The sequence below is a fragment of the Hemicordylus capensis genome, chromosome 4 (genome assembly GCF_027244095.1).
Source record: "Hemicordylus capensis ecotype Gifberg chromosome 4, rHemCap1.1.pri, whole genome shotgun sequence".
Lineage (NCBI taxonomy): Eukaryota > Metazoa > Chordata > Lepidosauria > Squamata > Cordylidae > Hemicordylus > Hemicordylus capensis.
The window spans coordinates 256,392,059-256,416,911 of NC_069660.1; the positions used below are offsets into that span (position 1 = coordinate 256,392,059).

At 42.2% G+C, this 24,853-nt stretch overlaps 1 protein-coding gene across 11 annotated transcripts in view; it reads left to right on the plus strand.

Moving 5' to 3' along the window:
- Positions 1–24,853, plus strand: part of SNTG1 (syntrophin gamma 1) — a 437,703-nt gene that overhangs the window by 398,563 nt on the left and 14,287 nt on the right. For all 11 annotated transcript variants that reach the window (XM_053247884.1, XM_053247887.1, XM_053247888.1 and 8 more), the window contains 2 exons: positions 5,363–5,455; positions 19,777–19,887. In XM_053247884.1, the coding sequence (XP_053103859.1) occupies positions 5,363–5,455; positions 19,777–19,887 (204 nt within the window). The remainder of the gene's footprint in view (positions 1–5,362; positions 5,456–19,776; positions 19,888–24,853) is intronic.

Below are 24,853 nucleotides of genomic sequence, written 5' to 3' on the forward strand. Positions count from 1 at the left end.
ATTCATATAAAAGTAATTACTATGTAATAAATATTCATACACAATTGGATGAAAATTAGAATTTTGAAAAGTACTTGATTCACAAATATGACTGCAAGCATTCCATTCCATTGACTCTTTTGTTCTTATTTTGGGAAATTTGGGGAGTAATTTCTTTTCTCACATGATCAAATCAAAATTATTTTATTTTCCTCCCATGATGTTTGCTGGAAGGTTTGTATATGAGTATCTAACTCATCATTCCTGGCAATATATTTTGTACTATTTCTGTTGAATAAGTTAAAATACGATGTCCATGGTATCATAATAGTTAATGGGCAGGAAAAATGGTTATGGAGGGTGAAGTGGACCACTTCAAGCACCATATTGTGAACCAGGTTTTAGGGGCTGCAATGCAAACTATCTAGCACAGGGGCAGAGCCACCATTGCACAAATGAGTTCAAAGAACCTGAGCCATGCCCCCTGAGGAGCCATGTCTTGCGCCCCTTCCCCACCCCTGCATCTGACATCAGACACAGGGGGCGGGGTTTTGCTCGGAAATGGGGTGCGTGAACATGGGTTACCGTTGGTCTCCCTACGGGCCTGACATAGCATCTCCCCCCACTGTGGATGGCCTGCAGAAGAAGGAAGACAAAATAGCTCCACACTGCTTTCTTCTTCTTTAATAGAAAGGGAAAGCTGGGGGGGGGGACTTAAAGGAAGGAAAGAACCAGGGAGTATAATTGTAATTTTAAAAGATAGAGAGAAAGGGAAGGGGGAGCCATTTAATAGTCTACTTCTGGTAACAAAATGTCACAGAAAAGCATTTTTAATGGATGCCATTCGGAGACATTGTAAATAAATACATACATACTCAGCATTAGATATTTAAGTGATCAGAATGGTGGACAGTACATCTGGTGCGGGAGATGGTCTCCTGATGGACCAGGAGGTCCATCCCCACCCCTCCCTGCCCACCTTGCCATAGCTGATGCTTCACCCAGAAACCTGGTGGATAGAACTGAGAGATTTACATTATCTCCCTCATCCAACCAGCTCTCCTTAATGCATGCCAGGTCAGCATGTTCATCCACGATAACTACCTGGATGTCCATAGGGTTTTTGCATTTACAGATCTGCTGTTTAATAGCACAAGCTTCAAGCAAGGTGGGCTGCTGAAATGGTTGTTGGGGTCTCCTTGGATGTAGTACCAGAAGATTGGATGGCTTATACCCATTGATTTATTTGACTTAATAGCATATATATATTTCAATTACCCTTTTGCAAGGATTGCTGTAGCAGTGACAGCTGTGAAGAACACCATCTTTTGTGCTTGCAAAGTGAATCTAATAGCAGTATCCTAAAGGATGAATGGTCTGATTCTGGTTGGTTCCATGTCTATGGTTAGGTTGCTGTAATGTAATTAATGTTCCCAACCTGTAGTACTCCGAATGTTGCTGAACTACAATTCCCATCACCCCCAACCACCAATAAATTGTAGGTGGGTATGATGGGAGTTGTAGTTCAGCAGTATCTGAAAGTACCATAGGTTGTGGACTCAAGCTGTAATGAAACTTCCATTTATTTTGCAGACAAAATTGGACAGTTTTAGGTCAATCTGGAATGAGCCATAAATCCTAGTACAGAAACTAAGTTTAAGACACTAGAGGCTCAGTATTGTCCTGCTTATTTGGGTTGTATTATCACTCACCAATGTAGAATGTGTGCATGATAGGAACTATTGGAGGATTGGATCTATGCCCTGTCCTATTTGATGAAAGCTACCTAGGACATATTGTTGGCTGGAATTGCCAGTCCCTGTCTCTGGAAGGCAATATGCTTCTTGGCTTTAACTGCTCTTGGTCAGGCTCTATGTATATGTATGAGCGAGATGTCTATTTTTAAGAGGAACAAGCTATCTCAACATTGAAAATTATGTTTCTGAACTTTATGCCAAGAAAACCAGCACAAGCATGTGCTTCAAAACTGTAATACTATGCGGTTCAACATTATACACATGGTGGAACAAAGTATTTGCATAGTTGTGCAAGAACACTGTTGCACAAAAGCAAAAATTGTGCAAATGGAGTGGTGCACCAGTGAAGTGAACACCTCTGCACAGTGAACAACTCTGCACAAGTTTTGCCCTTGTGCAACTGTGCAAACATTATGCTCCACCACATGTGTAGTTTTTTGTAGTATGTTAGCCAGTAGTTATATGTGGTTCAACATGTTTGCTCAATAATGTTAATTGACATAGTTGTCATCACCCCTGATAACTTGGCAAAGAGGCACCTTTTAATGTGATATAAGTGTAATTTACATATTGGACTAGAAGGCCTCTAAAGTCTCTTCCAAGTCTACAATTCTTTAATTCTTTCCTAATGAGAAGTGCTGCTGAACTCAATGGGACTTACTTTGAGGAAATATAGATGGAACTGTGATTGATGCAACTAAGTCCCACTGAACTCAGTGGGAATTACTTCTGAGTAAACATGCATAGGATAGGGTTTGGGTTACAATCTGCAGAAGCAGTTTGCCAGTTTGCCAGCAGGACCATCTGGGAAAAAACCTGTTGCTTGCTATTGGTTTTATTGGGGTTGAGCCCCCACCCTTCCATATGAAAGTGTTATCCAAGTTAAACAATAAATGCATTGGGGGAGATTCAAAGAAAGCCTCTTGAGATCCCTTTTTATTTATTCGATTTTTAAAATTCCCTTTAATTCCCATTCCCTTCTGGAATGGCTCAGGGCAGTTTACAATTAAAAACATAAACCATTAAAACCAATAACAATTAAAACAGAGAGATAAATATTAACACCAATTAAAACGTCTTAAAAAACAATTAAACTATCATAACAATTAAAACCCTGAAAACCAGGTTAGCATTAAAACGATTAAAGCTAATTAAAAAACCTGAAAGGCCAGGCCAAACAGATGGGTTTTAAGGGCTCTCTTGAAGGTCAGTAAGGAATTAAGATTACGAATTTCTGCTGGAAGTGCATTCCACAGCCCAGGAGCAGCTACAGAGAAGGCCCGCCTCTGAGTCACCACCAAACAAACAAGTGGTAACTGGAGACGGACCTCCTCGGATGACCTTAACGTGTGGTGGGGATCATGTAAAAGAAGGCGCTCTCTAAGATATCTCTTAGCCAAGCCATTCAGGGCTTTAAAGATAATAACCAGCACTTTGTATTTTGCCCGGAAACATATCGGCAGCCCGTGTAATTGTTTCAAGAGCCAGCGTGGTGTAGTGGTTAGAGTGCTGGACTAGGACCGGTGAGACCCTAGTTCAAATCCCCATTCTGCCATGAAACTAGCTGGGTGACTCTGGGCCAGTCACTTCTCTCTCAGCCTAACCAACTTCACAGGGTTGTTGTGAAAGAGAAACTCAAGTACGTAGTACACCGCTCTGGGCTCCTTGGAGGAAGAGTGGGATATAAATGTAAAATAATAATGATGATGATGATGACAATAAAATTCTGGCATCCCAGGTCCTTGGGAAGGACTCAAAGTCTGGATAAAACAAAGCAGTCAATAACACCTGTCTGACTGTGTAAACAAGAAATAATAATAATGATGTCATCTGGATAAAACAAACCAGTCAATAACATCTGTCTGGCTATGTTAATATATACTACTACTACTACTACTACTACTACTACTACTACTAATAATAATAATAATAATAATAATAAGGTCTCTCCGGGTTGCCCCAGAGACCAATCTGGCTGCCACATTCTGAACTAGCTGAAGTTTCCGGACTACATACAAAGGCAGCCTCACGTAGAGTGCATTGCAATAGTCAAGCCAGGAGGTTACCAGCTGATGCACCACTGTTTTGAGGTCATCCTCTTCAAGGAACGAGCACAGTTGTCGAATCAGCCGAAGCTGATAGAAAGCATTTTTTGTAACTCTCTGGATGGGGGCTGCTAAAACCGCTAACTGCAGAAGCTGCAAAAAGTCTCTAATTCCTCCTCCCCCCCATTGCCCCATATCTTCTCCAACCTAGCCTTCCTCCCAAGAAATTGAGCTTCTTTATTTATTCATTATTCAATTTTTATACCGCCTTTCATAATGTATCTTAAGGCGGTTCTTACTTTCCAGCACATCTTAACCACATATACCTGTGACCAACAGAAGGAAACAAGAAAGCGAAGCAGGAACCAAGTTACTAGTTGTCCAAGCAACTGTTGTTGCTTTTTTAAAGGATTTGTTTTATTTTTCTAAGTTTGCAGATAGTGGGGGGCAGGAGGCTCATCCACAAGAACTTTTGCAACTTGCAAATACTGATGCAAACAATTCCTCCCTGTTGCAGGGAGATAAACAGCGAGAAACTTGAGGGTTGACTCACGGCTCCTGGCCAATAGGAAGGCAAGGAGAACTGAGCTCTGGGCATTTGGAGCCAATGAGGAAGGGGTGGGCCAAGTGCCTAAGTTTCTCCTGTTCAGCGCCTCCTGAAAAGCTGCCTGCTAAATTCTCTTTGTAGTGGGGAGGTCCAAATGTTGACCCCACCAACAAAAAATAAGGAAGTGCCCAGTCTCCAACCTGACCCAGATGCTCAGTTGATTCCTCTCCTAGCAGTTTGCTAAGGTTGCTTGAAGGGAACAGGGCAATGCTAATGAGGGCATGCAGAAGAGATCAATTAAATCTTAAGTTAATCTTGCCCCTGCTAACTTGGCAAAGAGGCACCTTTTAACGTGGTGATTCTCTTTATTTAGCAGGGGGAGAGTAAGTGGCCCTGTCCACCCCCAGCACAGTACCTCCAGTGACTGTTGCTGGTGTCTATCTGATGTTTCTTTTTAGATTGTGAGCCCTTTGGGGACAAGGGTCCATCTTATTTACTTACTTACTTATTTCTCTGTGTAAACTGCTCTGAGCCATTTTTGGAAGGGTGGTATAGAAATCAAATAAATAAATAAATAAATAATCTCTTTCCCATTTAAAATACGATGATGACTGGCAGCCACAGCAGGTAAGGGAAGGAAGGGGGAGCAGATCAAGGCAGGACCAGAACCTACTGGCTGTAGGAAGGAGGAGCAGGAGGAAAAACACCAGGTGGGAGGGGCAGAGGGGCTCAGACTGGTAGCTCTTCCCCTGTTGCCTTTACAAAATGTGTTCTGCAAACTCAAATGAATCTCAGCCAGGTTTGTTTCTTACTTTGACATACACTCCTTCAAACAACCTAATTAATGCTCACTGTATTAATCAACAAAATATGCAATATAGTTCTTCTGAAATGTATCTGTAATGGTAGAGTCAATGCTTAGAAAGTTTGGAACATTGGTCAATAATAGGTTATAGCTTAGCCACCATTTTGAGCTATATAGGCAGCGAATGAATGTGCCAAATAACATGCTGCTATTTTCTGATCTTTTCTAGTCCAAGACATATGCCTGTGTTCTGGAGAGTCATCTTATGGGGCTTACCATTGACTTTGGCATGGGTTTTGTATGCTTTGATGCAGCAACCAAGGTAAGATTGCAAAAAGTGGTCCTGTATCACATTAATACTCCAAATTCAAAGTGTTATGTTTTGAGAGTTCAGCCACCTTCTGAAGTTTGTCAATGCAGTATATTTTTCTCTGCCAAATCCTCATTATGATTTTAATAATTCTAAAGGCTGGTTTTGGTAGTTCTGTCCTAAGACAGAGGACACTGTTGACCCCTTTTTCTACAACCACTGCCCTCTATTCCCCTGCCCCCACTGCTGCTTTCTTGCTCTGTATTGAGAGAAGTTAAGTCCTCAAGGCAGAACACTACAGGCTACCAAAATGCTAAAGGGACAAACTTCTAGTGATATTGCTGCAGATTGTAACTCCTTTCTTCAGAATAAAGCTGAGGTGAGGTACCAAAAATTGGGAGCTCTTGGGGCAGGGCACCCCTGCAGCAGCTTGGATTGTGGCCACATTTTTTTAAATTCCCAAAGCCTCTATCAGAATGACATTATGTCACTGCATGATATCTTCTTTTAAGAAATTGAGTAAAAAAGCGTCAACCAGCTGCTGGAAGGAGTACGGTTGCCACTACATGCAGAAGGTTTTTGCATGCAGAACCCTACATGCAGGACCTACTTGCATGCAGACTGTTCCATGTTCACTCTCTGGCATCTCCAAGATAGGGCTGAGAGAGACTCCTGCGTGCAGCCTAGGAGAAGCCGCTGCCAGTCTGTGTAGACAATACTGAAATAGATGGACCAATAGCCTGACTCAGTATATGGCAGCTGTCTATGTGCTATGTTCCCATGTATGAGTTTCCCACACCTTTACCTCCCTCCCCCCATTTTGATACAAAAGTTTTCAACCTTGTTTCAGGAATACAATGCTCAGTGATGCACAGTGTTTGCCTTCAGTATCGTGGCAAGCATGTTGTGCGCTGGGCTCTTCTCCAATTTTCACTTTTAATATGAATCGGAGGACTCCTTCCCCAAACTCCTTTACTTGGTGGCACAGCTATGTCTGCTGCTGCTGCTCCAGCAGTGGTAAGAGGATCTCTCTTTTCCTTCTCCTCTACCTTCCTCATGCCTGTAATGTTGCTCCGATCGATAGGTACCAAGAGCCCTGGGAATTATTTCCTCCATCCAGAATGTAGACCTACGTCCCTCATACACAAAGCTGATAGCCTACTAGGCATTCAGAAGGAGACACCTTAACCAATTTCTGCTTTTCCCCTCCCCAACATAACAAATGACTGGCATAGAAATAGGTTTTTACTTATAGATTGTTTTCACTGGATCAGGGTGATTGTATCATAATCTAGTTGCTATAGAAAATCACAGGCCACATTGGTCAAATGTCAAGGCTGTAATTTAAGTGTGAGTAACAAAAATGCCTCAATTTATTTTTTCCCCTTTCATTGTTGTGCTTTCTTCCTGTAAGATCTTTTGCAATGCAGTTTCTTTCTGATAGAATCCATCATTCAGATATGGAACTGCATTAATAGGACTATTAACATAACGGCTTTGTATTTATATTTTCTTAACTGAAAAACCCAACATAAATATCTTAATCAAAATATTCAACTGCTAACACTATCAGAATAAGAGGAATATGAGCTGCCTAGAAGTCAGAAACCATTAGACTTAGCCCCAGTCCTTGTAATATTTTTTCTAGCCTTATAAAATCCTACTTTGCTCACTCACCTGAAGCAAGTAATTTGTTTTGACAGACCCATGACATACCATCAGCATTTACATTATCATGATTACTGCAACCCTGATCTATACTTCACTGAAGTCAGTGGGTGCCTTTCCATTGATCTCCACCCCCCCCCACCCCCGAAACATGCCTCAGGTCTATTTGGAGAACACTGCAGATAATTTTCCAAAAGTATTTACCTGACCTGAAGAATAAATTTAGTTTGGAACTATTCACATACTATCATCTATGTTCTGTTTCTGTAGATGTTCAAGAAATAGTGTGGCTATTCTTTTGAGTTTCAAATTGTGGTACACAATTTGCATTTTCCAGGTGGGAAAACCTTTAATCAAATGGCTAAGAAATTGCAGGGGAAAGGTCAAGTCTTTCTCTGATTTTTTTCAAAGCACTGGATGCTAATCACATGTTAGAACTATGTAGAAGCTGCCAAAGGCTGATTTTTAAGGCTCCAGCAAACTGTAGTCTCTGAGCTACCCCGGAGGGCACAGTTCAAGAAAGCGCAGGACTTTTGCTCAGAGAGCAAAAGCTTGTTTGTTCAAAGTTGGAGAAGTCCCCTGACTGAACTGAGTTAAATGATAGGCAAAGGTCCTATATACAGTGGCCTGGTTCAGCTGTAACACAGAGCCGTGATTCCATGCCCCCTTCCCCCTGCTCTCCTGTCCGCATTCAGACGTAGGGAGAGCTGCCTCTCTGCAGTCAGTGAGACTGCAGAGAGGTGGGGGAGCTGGCTGTACAGGTTTCCTTCTTTCCTGGAGGACAGCCTGCACAGCCAATCGGGCCAGAGTGAGGGAGGAGCTTCCTCCCTCAACTCTGGTTCCCTGGGACCCAAACTACAGTGCCAGCATTCAGATGTAATGCTGGCGCCACAGAAATGGAGTTTGCGGTGGTGAAAGGTTCAGAGTGGAGTTTGGCAAGGGAAACCATGGGTCGCTCCCCCTGCAAACTCCATTTCCCCAAATTCAGACATTCAGGTTAGGAAACCATAGGTGAAGGAACCTTCAGTTTCCTCTTACGTCTGAACCAGGTCAGTCTGTAAGCAGGGCTAGGGTGGGGCTGTTACTAATCACAAGATCTGGGAGGAAAACTTACAGAGAGTATATGAAAGGACTCTGCATAAGTTTTAATTTGGGGAGCTTTTCCAAGCTTGGGCAGGCTAGCGTAGGGATTTCACAGTTCCTTTGCTTCCAAGTCTCAGAACCTTCCCTGAACTGAATTGTGCCAATAGCTCAGAAATTGCTTAGTTGCCTAGAGTCTTCATAGCTAGCCTTCTCACACTTCCTTCTGTTTGCCAAGACTTGGGCAAAAACAGAAGAAATGTTAAGAGTACAGTCCAAAATGGAGGTTGTTTTCAAGAACCGTAGAAATGAAATTAGACAGTCATTTGTGGCTCTGCAGTGATATACCAAAAATCCGGTTCTTTATCTGCGTGGTATCAATACCAATTGATACACACACACACACAGGAAAAGTGTAAAACCATTTACTTCTGCAGATGAGTAGGCAAACTCAGGGCAAAGCCCAAATCGAGAGCAAAGGTGCAGAATTGTAGGCAACTGTTTATACATTCGAAGTCCTTTGTTCTACATATCTATGACATAGCAATATATTGATAGAAGATACTTTGGCAATTACATACGCAGATCAATCCCCATTTGCATCAAACAAGAAGCAATTGACATGGCATTGACATACAACAGTTCCCAGAGCTCTGTAATTCACAGGTTGTTCTGTCTCCTTTAGTTTGGCTCTTTGGCCTTATCTTGCCTATGTGTCAGCAGGATTGTTATTGGTGAAGTCTTGGAGCCTCTCAGGGCCCCTTTGCTTATTGCTTACTGCTATCTTCAAGGTTGAGACTGAGTTTCCTTGTGAGTGAAACCAGCAATTAGAGGCAGTAAAATTTACATTCTAAAAGACCACGGACACCTCTGGAGTGAGAGAAACAAGCGGAAGGGAGGGCTATTGTGCCCAGCTACATTCTAAAGGCAATTTATAACTGTTTGCAAAATGGCTGTTCTCTGGTTCAGGCTTCTGGGCCTTGAGTGGTATGATGTTTATGGGGAATTGGTCACAGGGTATATCAGAAGCACTAATTCTTTACTTCATAAATCTTCCCTGGAAAATAAATGTATGTTGGCTTACATTAGTGCAAATGCTATCTAGTTCCACTAAGTTGGGAGCTTGCATTCTAGACTAATGCTGCAGAAGTGAAACTGGGTGTGCTTGTGCACATGATGTCATGCTTCCTGCTTTGAAGCCTCTTCCTGGAATTGTGCAAAGCTATCTGCTATCCTCATTGCACAAGCACTTTCATGTGCTTTCATCTTTCATGTGCATCATTAGTCTGGATATCAGCCACTGTATTTACAGCCTTAGACCTGTTAATGTGGAGATGTTGGGTTTTTATTCTGAAATGGTTGCAACTCAGTGGGTTCCAGTGGTGAGAGAGGGATGGGGAATGGTCTGGGGAGAAGGACAGGTTCCTTTTCACTTTTCCTTTGGCAATCAAGGTTGGCACAGAGATTGAAAAGCACATAAAACTGATGTATTGGGTACATATTGTCTTTCTAAAAACTCTGCATGTTTTCAGGTTGCTTCATAAATCACACAGTATTGGCTCTATCTGTCTAAAGCACAAATAAGATGACACTAAAAGACAAAGTTGTATTAATTGTTATTGGTACCTCATAGGTTTCAAGAAAATGATCCCCAGAACTATAAATTACTATTTATTTATTCATATTTCAAGAGTTTAAAGGGAAGTTCTCTTCCCATTTGTTCTCAAGTTTTCTCAGTTCACTAAATCTAATTATTTTGAACCCTTTTCTTTTTTCTTAAGTGTTCTGGGGTAGATTTTTTTTAAAAACCACCCTTGTATTTTATTGCTGCTTTCCCTAGGAGCACCTTCTCTAACCAACTGCATTATGAGTTACTCCATCTTAATGCTGAGATATTTAACCACCAGACCTCTAGATCAGGAATTCTCAGTGTTGGGTCCCCAGATGTTATTGGACTTCAACTCCCATAATCCCCAACCAAAAGCCACTGGGGCTGGGGATTATGGGAGTTAAAGTCCAATAACATCTGGGGACCCAACGTTGAGAATCCCTGCTCTAGATTAAGCACCCATTTTTTGTCTTTGAAACTTTATCCAACAAACTGCCTCTGAAAGTTTTGTCACCATATGTTACTTCTATCTAGTTTGTTTGTTTTTTCTGATAATTTGTATTTTTTTAGGATTACTAAAATTTTGTTTTTTGTTTTGTTTTGTTTTTCATTTTCATTTTGTTTTGTTTTGTTTTTCATTTTCATTTTGTTTTTCATTTCTTCAAACTCTTTTATTTTTCTGTCAGGGAAACATTAAGCTTTCCCCTAGATGATTTAAATTCATCTAATGTAATTCCTTTTTGTTCCTGTATTTCTACTGTTAGTTTCTTTATTCCATTGGTAAGTATTCTATATTCATTTTTATGGTCCTCTGAATTTTTGTTCATATATGAACTAATCTTCCGTTGTTATTTTTCTCTTTATAAATATTCGTACATCTATTGTTACAAATTGTTAACCCATTACTTACTGTCAACACTTTTGTGCTAGATCAAATTCAATCAATTATTTAGAAATCATGTATGAATTCATTTCACAGTTGCTGATGAGTTTCTAACATGTATATTATTCACGTTCACATTCAGTAAGTGGTTCCTTAAATTTTCAACCATTATAATATTTTAACCCAGTAGTTATTTAATACTGTTCAGTCTCTACATCAGATGTAAATCAATTAGTGAGAAATCATCTATCAGTCTTTTCACAACTAAATATCCATGTCAATTTTAGTGTTACAAATTAATTCAAACAGCTGTAGTTCATTACAACAGTTAATTATCCTAAACAAGGGGTGTCAAACTCAATCAGGTGGTGGGCCAGAATTTATTCAAATGCACCTCCTAGGGGGCCACACATAGCCTACAAAAAATGATCATAATGCATTCAGGACAAGGACGATGCCCCAGGCAAAAGATACTGGTGGGTGAAAGACAAGCCCATTCCCAGACCCTAAAGGTTTCCCCCCTCAACCTCAGACATATAGTGCAGGGAGAGAAAGAGAGGGAAAGTCAGGTGAGAGAAAGATTCAAAATAATGCATCTGAAAAGGCAGGTGTTGGTGAACTTTGCTAACATCTCAGCATGGACTCAGAAACTAACTATGGGAAATAAGGGGGAAACTTCCAAGGCCACCAAAGCTCTCTTCTGAGTTGAAGGTTTGAAAGGTTCATTGGCCCCTCAGAGGACACCCCTCCATGGATGCTGGCACTGTGTGTGTGTGTGTGGGGGTGTTATTGAGATGTGCACTGCCCCAACAGGAAGCTGAGATAAAGACCTGCTCTCCTCTTTCTTAAAGTTCCTGGTACTAGGGATGTGCCCAAATCGCAGTTCGAGCAGATTTAGGAACAGCAGAAGGGAACTTTAAGGAAAAGGGGAGCGGGTGTTTACCTGCACTGGCACTGTGTGCAAGCTGATGGCACACAGGGCTTTGGGGGATGTGTGCTGCCCCAGCAGGAAGCTTGGAGGGGTGGCAGTGAGCAAGAAAGCACCTGCTCTCCTTTTCCTTAAAGTTTCATTTCTGATTTCCCTAAAAGTGCTTGAACTGCAGTTTGAGCACATCCCTACGTGTATATACCGCCTAGTACAGAAGTGTCAAGGTGGTTTACAAAAAATTGAACACAGTTTTTTAAAAAACACTAAAACATATATAAAATTCAAATTAAAACATTAAATCAGTCAAGTTCAGCCAAAAGCCTGTGTGTCTTCAGTTGTTTCCTAAAAGCCATCAGGGATGGAGCAGCTCTAATCTCAACAAGGAGTGTGTTCCACAGCTCCAGGGCAACTATAGAAAAGGCTTGTCTTTGAATTGCCACCAGGTGAATTGGCAACACCCTCAGATGAACCTCCTTTGACAATCTTAATAGGCGACAGGGTTTGTAATGAAGAAGGCATTCTCTTAAATACCCTGAACCAAAGCTAGTAGCCATTGATAGCCCTATCCTCCATACATTTGTCTAATCCTTTTTTAAAACTGTCTAAATTGGTGGCCTTCACCACTTCCATATTTCAGCAGCAAATTCCATATGGCAGCAAATTCCATAGTTTAGCTACATGTGGTGTAAAGAAGCACATCCTTTTGTCTGTCCTGAATCTCCCATCATTTAGCTTCAACAAATGACCCCGGGTTCTGATATCATGAGACTCTCTAACCACTTGATCCACATGGCATAATTCTACATACCTCTATCATGTCCACTTACCTGCCTTTTTTGTAAACTAAAAAGGCCCAAACATTGTAGCCCTTTCTCATAGGGGAGTTGCTCCAACCATGATCTTTAATTTGGTACTAACTTTCCTGGAAGTAAACTTGTAAGTGGGACACCAGGAGGGACAAAACTTGGATTTAACTGCTGACCATCCTAAAAGTGGGGAGGAGAGCTGGTCCTGTGTTAGTAAGCATGAATTGTCTCCACTGCTAAGCAGGGTTCACCTTGGTTTGTATTTGTATGGTTGATTACATATGAGCACTTAGGGGATGGAGCTGTAGCTCAGTGGAAGAGCATCTGCATGCTTGCATGTGGAAGGTCCCAGGTTCACTCCCTTAAATCTCCAGATAGGGCTGGAAGAGGCTTCTGCCTGAAACCTGGGAGAGCTGCTGCCACTCAGGGTAGACAATACTGAGCTGGATGGACCACTGGTCTGACTCAGGGTAAAACAGCTTCCTAAGTTCTTAAAGTCTCTGCTTAGGGCTATATTACATGGGAAACAGTTAGAGTCTGGTGCAAACATACCCTAGTGTGTGCTTCTTTAAAGGTAAAGGTAAAGTGTGCCGTCAAGTTGATTTCAACTCCTGGCACCCACACAGCCCTGTGGTTGTCTTTGGTAGAATACAGGATGGGTTTACCATTCCTCCCATGCAGTATGAGATGATGCCTTTCAGCATCTTCCTATATTGCTGCTGCCCAATACAGGTGTTTCCCATAGTCTGGGAAACATACCAGTGGGGATTCGAACTGGCAACCTTCTGCTTGTTAGTCAAGCATTTCAAATGACCATTCAAACAGGGAAAGAAGGGGACTTAACTCAGTTCTGCTTGCTTATATGTTTGTCATTTCATCAACACCAGTAGGTCTTACTGTGACTTCAAGTGAATAAGACATTCCAAACATGCTGATAATATTTCTTAATCTTGTACAGCTCACTAAATTCCATGATGCCATTTTCCCAAGTCCCTGGGAAGACTAAGGTAAACACAGGCATAAAACAATTTAAAGGTCCTGTGATTATCACAGTGCTCACATAAACCTGTTATGTTTAATAGGCTTCTTTAATTCATTCCTTAATTGGCATCTCTCAAATTGAGCAGAAAATACTTTTCATTCAACACTCTTGTTGTGTTGATTTGCTGGGTAGGAGAATGATAATGAAACCTAGGAATGCTAATGAATTTCTCCCTTGCTAAAATTCATGATGGAGTGCATAGCTCTGGACTCTCTTTGCTTCTCCGCTGATTGGATTTTAGAAAATGTTGACATGTCTATGGATTCTATGCATTCTGCACGTTTGCAGAAAGATATGAATTTAAATCTGTACTTTGAAATATGTTATTGCACCAGCTGTTTCAGCAGGGAATATGTGAAAATAGCTGAATATATATATATATATATTTAAAAGTGTGTGCACATGCAACTGGAGATTTTTAGTAGAGGTGTAGAACAGAAATCAAAGGAAATGTGTTTAGTTCCAGTGGAACAGAAACAGAGAGCTCTGTCCCTAATTAAGACAAAACCATCCAACTGTAGAAAAATATCAATTTCCTAACCAAATATTTTTAATCTTACACAGTGATGTGGTAGCCCTGAGATGAATGAGAAATGAAACTGTTATTTCACTCCATTAACTTGGAAAATTCAAAACTGCAACTTGTTTCAGTACAGGATTCCTTAGAGCTACATTTCTATGAGAAATCATGCTTTCATTTGGTTTGCTGTCACTTAAGATTTACAATTCAGTGTATCTGGCACAGTTATTCAGTATATCTGGCCACCACTGAATTCTCATTTGTTCATAGCAAAGATTTAGCTAAGGTTGAAAGACAAGTGTTAACAAATATTATTGATCATCACAATTTATTACTTATGGCAATAACATCACAGCATATAATTGTCTACCACAGCATTTTCTTTGAGAAACTCAGAATGTTTTTCATTGTCTTAAACTCATGAGCTGTGACAAAATCCTGCTGCTTTTTCCCCTCCCCGCATCATAAAAGTAAACAATTCAGACAACCTTTAATCATTACTCAGCTGCTCATCACACTGTCCAACACCTTCCCTGGTGGTATAGATTTGTTGCATGCAAAGCACCTCCCCAGCATTTAGAAACCCAGAGTCCCACTAAGTGGGCAGAGAAGCAATTTTAACCAATCTCTCCTTCCCGCTGAAGCTGTCTAACACCCGTAAGTATGTCCCTGAGGGTTGCGCAGCCCTTAGGGACAGATCTAGGGGAGTTAAAGAGTGCTGCTTGGGGAATTAGAGAGTGGTGAAAATCACCCAACACAGGCACAGCAGGACTTTGGATTACTCAATGCTGCAGAGGTCTTCTCATACAGTGGTCTTCATACCATTATTGGGGATGTCAGCTACTGTATTTTGGCCTTTCTGGTTACAAAATCTTTCTGGTTTTGAATGTTGTTGTTGATGCTGATTATTAAAATTTATATCCCACTTTTCTGTAGTAAACCATATCCAAAGTAACTAACATGAAAAATCTGACAAGGCATGAGGAAAAAAATCTAAATATAAAAATTACACTAACCTTAAATTAAGTCTAAAACATATACCAGTTACAAGCACATAGGAGGAGCATGACCCAGATAATAATACTAGGTATGTTATTGACTATTTAAAAGTTTGTCTAACAGGTTTTCTCCTACCTAGATGTGGAGAACTCCAGTGCATGACTTCAGGGGATAAATTCCAAAATTTTGGCACCATAGTTTAAAAAGTTATCTGTCTTGTGTCTGCTTGCCACATCTCTAAGAGCAATGGGTCAGTGGAGGAAGACTTTCAAACTGTTCTTTGAATAGGAAGAATTGTAGTTCTTAAGGGATCCAGGTCCTAGGCTGTTTGGAGATTTAATCCTGAATCATGGGATAAATTCCTACCTTGGCTGAATAAATGTAGTGTGAACATACCAACCACTGCACTCTCAGCTATGTCCTTGTTACATTATTACCTGCAATTGGTACACAATATATCCAAAAGTATGACCACACACCTGTTTTTTTTTTAATTAATAAAAATGTGACACAGCGTTGAAAATCACCTCACACAATGGGAGATAACAGTGATTGACAAGCTGGTATTCTTTAGAGGTATCTGGACTTTGTTTATGCAGCCGCGCTACATTTCTGGGTCCAACCTCACAGCTGATGAGCAGGTTTCCAAGGGTGTTGCCCCTTCTAGTAACACATGCCAAGCAAACCAAAGAAGTACAGTTTGAAAATGTGGTGCTGCTGTGATGCAGAAACATCCTACCTTCTGACAGGATATGTTTACTTTGGAAAACAAGCTGGAGGACCACAGCAAAAAAAAGGTAGCATCTTGTACAGTCACTTGGATGAGATCTTCATTTTTCTTAGCTAGCAACTTACATTTTCAGTGTGTTGTGTAGACACACAGGTCACCATGCTTGGGCGGCCAGGGGTGCGGGGGTTGACGGTTATGGCTGGAACCATAATATGCACATTCCACATTCCATGGTAGGGAAAAGTTGGAAGGCATTTAATGTAACCAGTGGGACTACTCAGGAGTAAAAAAAGTCCTACTTGTGAGTAGAATGTCATGACTCTGAATGAGGTTTAAAGATAAACACCAGAACTTTGCATTGAGCCTGTAAATGAATATGCAGCCATTGATGTTCATATGAGAGAAAAGTAACATATTCCAATTGCTAGATTCCAGTCAGGACTGGAGAAGAGAGCTAGTCTTGTGGTAGCAAGCAAAACTTGTCCCCTTAGCTAAGCAAGGGCCATCCTGGTTGCATATGAATGGGAAACTTGATGTGTGAGCACTATAAGATATTCCTCTGAGGGGATGGAGCACCTCTGGGAAGAGCAGAAGGTTTCAAGTTCCCTCCCTGGTTTCTCCAAGATAGGGCTGAGAGCGATTCCTGCCTGCAACCTTGGAGAAGGCACTGCAAGTCTGTGTAGACAATACTGAGCTAGATGGACCTATGGTTTGACAGTATATGGCAGCTTCCTATGTTCCTATGACTCCAGCAATCACATTTTGAATCATTTAGAGGTTCTACTCCATCTTCAATAGCAGCCCTAGATAAATAGCATTACAGTCTAATCTAGAGGTAACCAGGGCAAGACTGGCTAAATCCAGATCCATTTTTTTTCTTAGTAAAAGCTGCAACTGGTGAGCCAGCCAAAGCTAATAAAAAGCAGTCCTAGTTACCACTGCCACCTGGTTATTAAAAGGTGTTGCTGGACCTAGGAGCACTCCAAGTCACCCAGTAATTTTTTTTTGACGCTTTCAAGACAAGTGAAAGTTCTTCTTTTCATGATGCACAATTAACTTAATAGAATTTGCTGCTCCAAGATGGTGACCACCGGCTTAGGTGGATTTCAAATGAGATTTAATAAATGTATGGATAGTAGGTCTATTGTTGGCTATTAATCATGATAGCTAAAACGGAATCTTCAGATTCAAAGGCAATAATAATAATAATAATAATAATAATAATAATAATAATAATAATTATTATTATTATTCAATTTCTATACAGAGACTTGAAATACCAGCTGCTCGGGGCAAGCCAGGAGGGAAGGCTTTGCTTTGGTGCTCTGCTTGTGTGTTTTCTGGAAACTTCTGTCTGTCCCCTGCTAGAAATCAGATGATACACTTGGATGGACATTTGGTGTGAGGGAAATGTTCTTAATTTCCTCAGCCAAATTGCTTTAGTAGCTTCCATACTTTCAGAAACTGGGTCATTATTAATTGGCTTTGAAGCTAAACCTGTAGCCTCCAATTAAAAATGAATAATGTGCCAAACATAAAGCAGAGTGCCTTTGTGAAATATTCCCCACCACACCACACCTAGAATACCTAACACACTTTCAGCTATTTTTCTTTGGGGGTGAAACCAATTCGCATTAGGAGATGGCTAGTGCATACTTCCAAGTATGGTAATTCCAGGCCCTGCTTTCTGTTGAAAGGCTTTGTAGCAAAAAATGAATGAGAGGAAGGTTTTATTCAGCCTCCGAATTGGGAAGCCCAGTTTGTAAAAGTGCATTTGAATTATACAGTAGTAGAAAATAAGAAAGTGATGCTTTTAGAGATTTTCAAGGTAATTAGATGTCTCCGCTATTAAAGACAAAGGCAGAACAAGAAAGAAAGATATTTCTAACAAGCACTACAGTGAATATAGACAGTCAGGCTATTCACCCAAGCAGCCTTACCTGGGATTGCACACACCTACCAGGATAGGGCTGCTTGTGTGAAGCCCAGGAATTTTTCCTGCCAGGAAGCCCAGGAATTTCCCCTTGGTCATCTGTGTGCTTGAGCTGGAGGCAGCCTGAGCTCACACAGAGCCTGGCAGCAAGAGCACCCAGTTCTGGGGAAAGCCATCAATGCACCACACTCCTTGCACACTACATTGAGGGATGCTGGAGGACTTCCTTCTCTGGCTCCAGGGCCTGCCACTCAGCATGGCACAGCTCATGTCGCAGAGCGAACTGGGGAGCGTGATGGTGTGTGGGGAGGCAGGCAGAAGCTTGCCTGGCTGCCTGCCCTCCTCAGAGAGGTTGTGTGCATGACCTCAGAAAGTTCATGTTTCCTATCATACAGTAAGTAGTGGTTCACCTAGTAGTGATCTGAAGTGTCAAATTAATAATTCAGTATAGTACACCATGGTAATTCCCAACTAGTTTGACTTGTTTACATTTTGCAGAGGGACAGATCTTGGGCTTATTTATACATCAAACAAAATATTGAACATCTATGCTGGAGTTTGCACTGGCAAATCTGATGTCTGGTGATAATCAAATGGCTATAGAAAGGCTGAGAAGAAAGCTGGAAGGGATTGGCGAGATGACTATCAGAACCATCTGGTTCTTGCTAGAACCAGGACAGCCAATATGCACTAATGTAGCCAGTTTGTTCATTTTTATGCTCACTTCCAGACTCCTGATAACCTGAATCTTTTAGCTAAGCTGTAAGATGCTCATTCAAAGGCAGTTTAGCAATAGCATCCAAATGCTTTAGTCAGTTGATACGCATTTATTAATTTCTATTTGTTTGCCAAATATATGCAGGGCAAGAAGAAGCAATAGCGTATATGGCTGAGGTAGGATTTGATGTAAAGTTATCCAACACCACCTTTTAAAATTATATCATGCAATGTAATGGGTATATCAACTGGAAGTTTGTGTTATTCTTTCTATCAATGCAATAGAAATAGTGGCTAACATACTGTTCAGTGTTTCGTGCACCCTGCAACATGACTTTTGTGCAAGAGTACTGTTGCGCTAATCGCCAGAATTGGGCAAATGTGGTTGCACAACTCTTGCAATTAGTACAACAGCATCCAAATAGCCAGGTGCTAGGCTATTATACAAGGCTATATGATATTGGGGTATGAATCAATCTATCAGCTGGGCAAGTCCAAGTGGTTAGACCCTGCAGCGGTAGAAGCATTGTTGTACACTCACAGTTCAACCCATTTCCTGTAGCTCAGTAATAGTGGCATTGTAGTCTCCACCAAAATGGGCAGAACTCTGGGAAGCTGTCTTCATCTCACCCATCCTAGGAATTCTGAGCAAATTGACTGGAAGGTTCAGGAAACAAAGTTGTTTCATGGCATTTGTTTAAAGGGAGAAGGCTTCATTGTACCTGGCTAAAGATTTGTATCTTCATTTGACACTCTAAGATCTTAAGAAGTAAAAGCCCTTGTTTAAAGGTATGGGCTTGATCTAATGAGGCAGTAGTGTGTGTATAAATTCGTTCTCTAACTATCAATAACGAAGTGAGAAGTGCCCATGCAATCTGGGAAGTGAATCTGCCATGCTCATTAATAGTCCATTTGCACATTCAAGAGCTTGGGAGTTTGACAGAGATGGGCTGCAGGAGGTAGTAAAACAACATATGACACTATGTTTGTTGTGTTCCTAAATCAAGGAGTTATTAAGCAATTCTGGTCCATTTCTGTAGCTTCATCAGCCCAGTTTTCCAACATTATTAAAATAGAAGCTATCAGAAGACTGACTTCACAGTATGAAAATGATGCAACAAGAAGTTGCTCAGGAAATGGAGGCTGATTATTTACCTTCACAACTTTTTCCCCTCCCTCCACCCTTTTTGTTAGCCAAGGTCAGGTGAAACTATAAGGGTTTCAAAGAACTCTTCATAAATGCAGTCTGACTTCTTTGAACAAGATACTATCAAAGTATAATACAGCCTTATGTTCAAAGAGATTTCAGACTGGAAAATATTGCACTTGTTTAATTTTATGACATTGGTAGGTTAAGACATTTCCAAGGACTTTCCTTTCTGTTTCGTGTGTTTATGTGTATATTTTGTTTCCTTTAGGCTGTACTATGGAGGTACAAGTTTTCCCAGCTTAAAGGGTCTTCAGACGATGGCAAGAGCAAAATCAAATTTTTGTTCCAAAATCCAGATACTAAGCAGATTGAAGCAAAGGTAAAAGCAAGAACTTAATCTTTTCATCTTGTCTGAAGTACATTAGAGCAAGTAAGAAACAAAACAATTTGGGCGGGGGGGGGAAATAATTATCCCCAAATTGACTGATGTGCTTATGATTTTAAAAGCTCACTATGGGGCCTTAGTTTTATAGCGGTTGTGCCTGAGAACTACAGGGGGGATATGCCACCAAGCAGAGCTGCATAACAAGCTAGGCAACAAAATGAATTAGCTGGAGATTTTGAGCACATTCAGAAATGATTTAAATGAAATAAAAGGATAAATATCTTGATCATTGCAGCCTTTTTTCAGCATGGACTTAAGCATGCACAGTAAGACAGTGCTCCTACTGTGGAAGTCTGGAACACACGAGAGGTCAAGCCAAACAGACAGAAGTCAGGGGACAAAACACTAGCTGAAGGCCGTAAACACATCAGAGATCAAGCCGAGCAGACAATCAGGAGTCTGGGAACAAGCCAATAACCAAAGGTCAAGAAAATGCCAGAGGTTTAGCTGAGCAGACAAAATCAAGGAAGCAAGCAAGCAAACCCTGAAATTGAGTAAAGGAGGCTCTTCTCACGATTAGTGAGCAGAGCCTCTAGGGGGTTTGCAGGGAGAGAGGGCTTAGCCCACTCTCCCCGCAGACGAGCAGCAGTCTGCTCTGGGCAGCTGCAGCGGCCACCCACACAACTGCCAGCTCCGTCATGGAGCCAGCCAGGGCTGGGGAGTTTGAGGGCCATGTGGCCCCTGGAAGCTCCAGCATGCCCTGCGCAAGTGCGCAGGGCATACTGGAGAGACCCCCGAGCCGGGAGGCTGCTTTTGAGCCTCCTGGTCAGGGGTCTACTCATGAGTTGGTGTGGAACCGTACTGCAGCAACACACCAGTAAAAAAAAGAACGGGATTGCGGAGTACTCACTCTGCAAACCTGGTTTAAGGGCAGGGGTTCTTTGGTGGGTTACCCACTTAGGAACCACCGGGCTCGAAGCTGAGCCCGGTGGTTCACACGATGGGAGGAAATCGGGCTAGCCTCTGCTAGCCCGATTTCCTCCCATCGTGTGAATAGCCTCAAGATCTGTTTCAGACAGGAAGCCACCTGTATGCTTCTTGTCTGCAGGGAAGCACAGGACAAGGCCATATAAGATCTGGAGATGCAAGTGCAACAAGTCACCACAAGGGGCAGTGTAAGCCGGGTCTCAGCCCCATAGGCTATGAAAAAAGTCCTGCTGTTGTGTGTATATCACTCATTTGGTACTGGCTTATGGCATAATACACTGTGAAGCTGAAGCACTTAAGTTTATAGTAGGACAGAGTTGATTGATTTTTACTTATTTTGGTTTACTGAGACAATATAAGAACCAGTGTGTGAATATAAGAACCAGTGTGTGGGTGATTTGGGGTGAATATCTTACTTATTGGAGCTCTTCTCACAATCAGTAAGAGCTCTGTGGAGGTCTGCAGGGAGGGCGGGTTTTACTTACCCTCCCCACAGATGATTTCTGACCCTTCCCTGGGCGGGCGGCTCGCCCGGCAGCTCCGGGAATTGGGGTGTTGGGATGCACCATCATACATTGCCCTGCCCCCAGAGCCCAAATAATGTACCGTGCAAGTGCATGGTACATTACCAGGATCCCCCACCCTCCATGTGTCCGCTGTGGCTGCAAGCAGCCATGGCAGACACACGATTAAAAAAAAATGAGGCACTAGCTCTCTTAACTTCATTTAAGCAGGAGGTTTGCCATCACAGGCAGGTTTGCCGTCGTGTAGGCACCGGGACTGGGCCCAATCCCAGGGGTTCACATGAGTGTACAAAACCAGGCTGGGCTCCCTTAGCCCGGTTTTGCACGCTCGTGAATAGTCTCATTAGGTAAGTAGTAAGTAATGAACTTAGTTAACTAAGTTTACTAGGTAAATAAATAAGCCATGAACTTACTAGGTAGTCTTAGGTAAGCCATTCTCTCTTCCCCATTCCATTTGCAATCTGGGATTATAGCACTGACCTACTTTAAAGGATTATAAGGATTATAGCAAAACAATGTATGTGGTGCAATGTATTGCTTTCATTATTACCAGAACACTCCTGCATCATTGACCAAGTATTTGTTTTTGTACTGAATATTCACATCTGCTAGAAATATTTTTTTGAAGATAAGATTTACAGAAGAGACACTGGTGATGGCTGTAGCCTCTGAAAATACTATGATTAAAAAACAAAAAACTCACTTGCAACTTTCCCAGGACTGCAGAAAGAAGTAATGACTCAGTCCTTTTCAAACAGGAGCTGTGTTGCTGCATCTATGCCTGTATTCTCTATTTTTTAATTATTATTTTATTTAACGTATTTATATACCGCCCCAAACCAAGGTCTCAGTGTGGTTCACAACAAAGCAATAAACAAAACATTAAAATCAATTAAAATTCTTGAGCTGGGACTGAGAAATTCAATCCATATGGTTGGGCCAAAGGGGTTAGGAATCATTGCAGCTTTCGTGGGAGGCTGAAAAAACCAGCAGGGTAATCTAACAGTACGGGGGGAACACACCCGGAGCCCTTTCTCACGAGCAGAAGCCTCGAGGAAGCTTACCAAAGGAGGAAGCCTCAAAAAGCTTACCTCCCCCACAGACAAGCAGATCTTTGCCTCTGGGTGAGCGGATCACCGCCCACGTGATCACTGACTGCTTCCAGTTGCTCCAAAGGTTGGGGTGTCGGGACGTGTTGCCCCGCTCCCTGGAGCTCCAATAATGCACTGTGAGAGTGTGCAGTGCATTATGGGGACCCCCCTCCCCTCCCCGAGTCTGCTAGCCACGGCTGCTTGCAGCCGCACCTGACAAACAATTGGTAAAACAAGTTTAAGGGAGCACTCACTCCCTTAATCTCATTTTAAAGGGAGGCTTCATAGGCAGGTTTGCTGCCATGGTGCCACCAGGACTGGCCTGATCCCAGCGGTTCACACAAATGTGCAAAACCGAGCTGGGCCCCCTTAGCCCAATTTTGCATGAACATGTTAATAGCCTCCAGAAGTGACAGTGATCTCACTTTAAAACTCTATTGTAAAGAGGGTAACCACAGTGGCAGATGCACTGCCTATCTCCCCACTGGTGCCATTCTCCATGCACCAGGGAAGGATGTCATGCCATAGCCAAAGTGGTTCAGCCGCAATCAAACCAATTCAGTCCACAGCCCCAAACTGAATTGGAGGCTGCTCCAAAGATGGCCCCCAAATCAAACTAGAGTGACTTTGCACAGCTCTGCTTTTTAACTATTTGATGTATAAAAAGTGTAGCAAAGCTCCTTTCTGTGGCTGCCTCCTGAGAGTAGGGATGTGCAAATTGATTTGGACCAAAAACAATTTGTACCCAAATCTACCTATTTGGGGTGATTTGTGGACAAAACAAATTGCCCCTGTGCTGGCTGGCCAGATTCGTGTCCAAAACAAATCGCCCAAATTTCGGATCTGAAAAATTTGTAGATTCAGACTTCCATTTTGTGGCGATCTCTCTTGCTGTCTCCATTTTGTGTCAGGAAATCTTTTTTAAAATCTCACCCTCCCATGCTTCAGATTAGTGACTTACAGTGTGCAACGACTGGCTGGTGATTCCCCCCTGGTTCCAGACTCGGTCATTTCCATTCAAATCTTGTGTTGCTGGGGGTGACTGATCCCACATTGGCTAGAGGAAGGGTCAAAGAAGGGACAAGGGTGGGAGGAGTTCAAAGGAGGGATTTTCAAATGTACCACCATTCTGCCTTTCTGCCTCATGGGAGGAGAGAGAGAGAGAGAGCACGCGCCAGAGGAGCTTTGCTGTGCCTTACCTGCCTGCTTCCTGGAGTGGATTCTCTGCTTTTTATTCCTGCTTTCCTGATTGAAGAAAAGAGAAGAGATTTTTTCCCCCACCCCATTCTGAGATAATAACTTCCTGTGATAATCACTTCCTGCTGAGATAATCACTTCCTGTGCCTGCTATCTGTGTGAATGATTTGGGTACAAAATGATTTATACCCAAATCTACCTGCTTTGGGAGATTTGTGGACAAAACAAATCACCCTGTGCTGGCTGGCCAGATTTGGACCCAAAACAAATGGCGGGGGGTGATTCAATTTGGGTATAAATTGAATTAAAAAAAATTGATTCAACTCCTTTTACACTTTAAATAATTGAACAGAGAGAGAGAGAGAAGCTCTGCCATGCTACACTAAGCCCATCCCTTACAAAAACAGATGACATTTGTTCTGAAAAGAAAATGATTTCAGATGAACCATTAACTAAACAATTCAGGTTTCAATCAATCAATATTTTATTTACGGTCATAGACCAAATATAACAGAAAGACACACACAAAATACAAGAATTAACTTCCCTTTGCCATCAGGGAGCAGGCGCGTAACAATGATAGGGCAAGGGGAGACAGTTGTCTGGGGGCCCCACTGCCTGGAGGGGCACCCCAGAGGCACCTCATGTGACTCCCCATTGCCCCCTGCCCAGCCCCAAGGCCCCTCAGCCACTTGCCCTCTTCGCCGTCTCTCCTGCTTGTTCTGCTGGCCCGCAATCGAAGCAGCAGGCAAGCTGCCAAGAGCTCCTTTTCTCCCGCCTCTCAGCTGATTGGCGGGTGGGCGGGGCTTCCACGGAGGCCTCGTGTAGGCCGCAGTGAAGCCTGAACTCGAGTAGGGCCCAAGCCAGCCAGGAAGGAGGAGGCAGCCAGAGTGCTCTCTGCAGCAGAAGACCCCTTGCTGCCCTGCTTAACCCAGACCAGCATTTGCCAGGTAGAGTGTGAACTCCTTTTTGTGGTTACCTTTCCCACCCCCCCGCCCCATATAAGGATCTGCTTGCCATAGGGCTTGGATATGGGGGGGGGGAGGGACCGAGAAGTCTCTGAATATTTATTTTGAAACAGCTTGGAAAATTTGCTGACTTAAAAAAAACTATCTAAAAAGTCCTATAAGTGGCTTGTTTCATGGCAGAAAATTGCAAAAA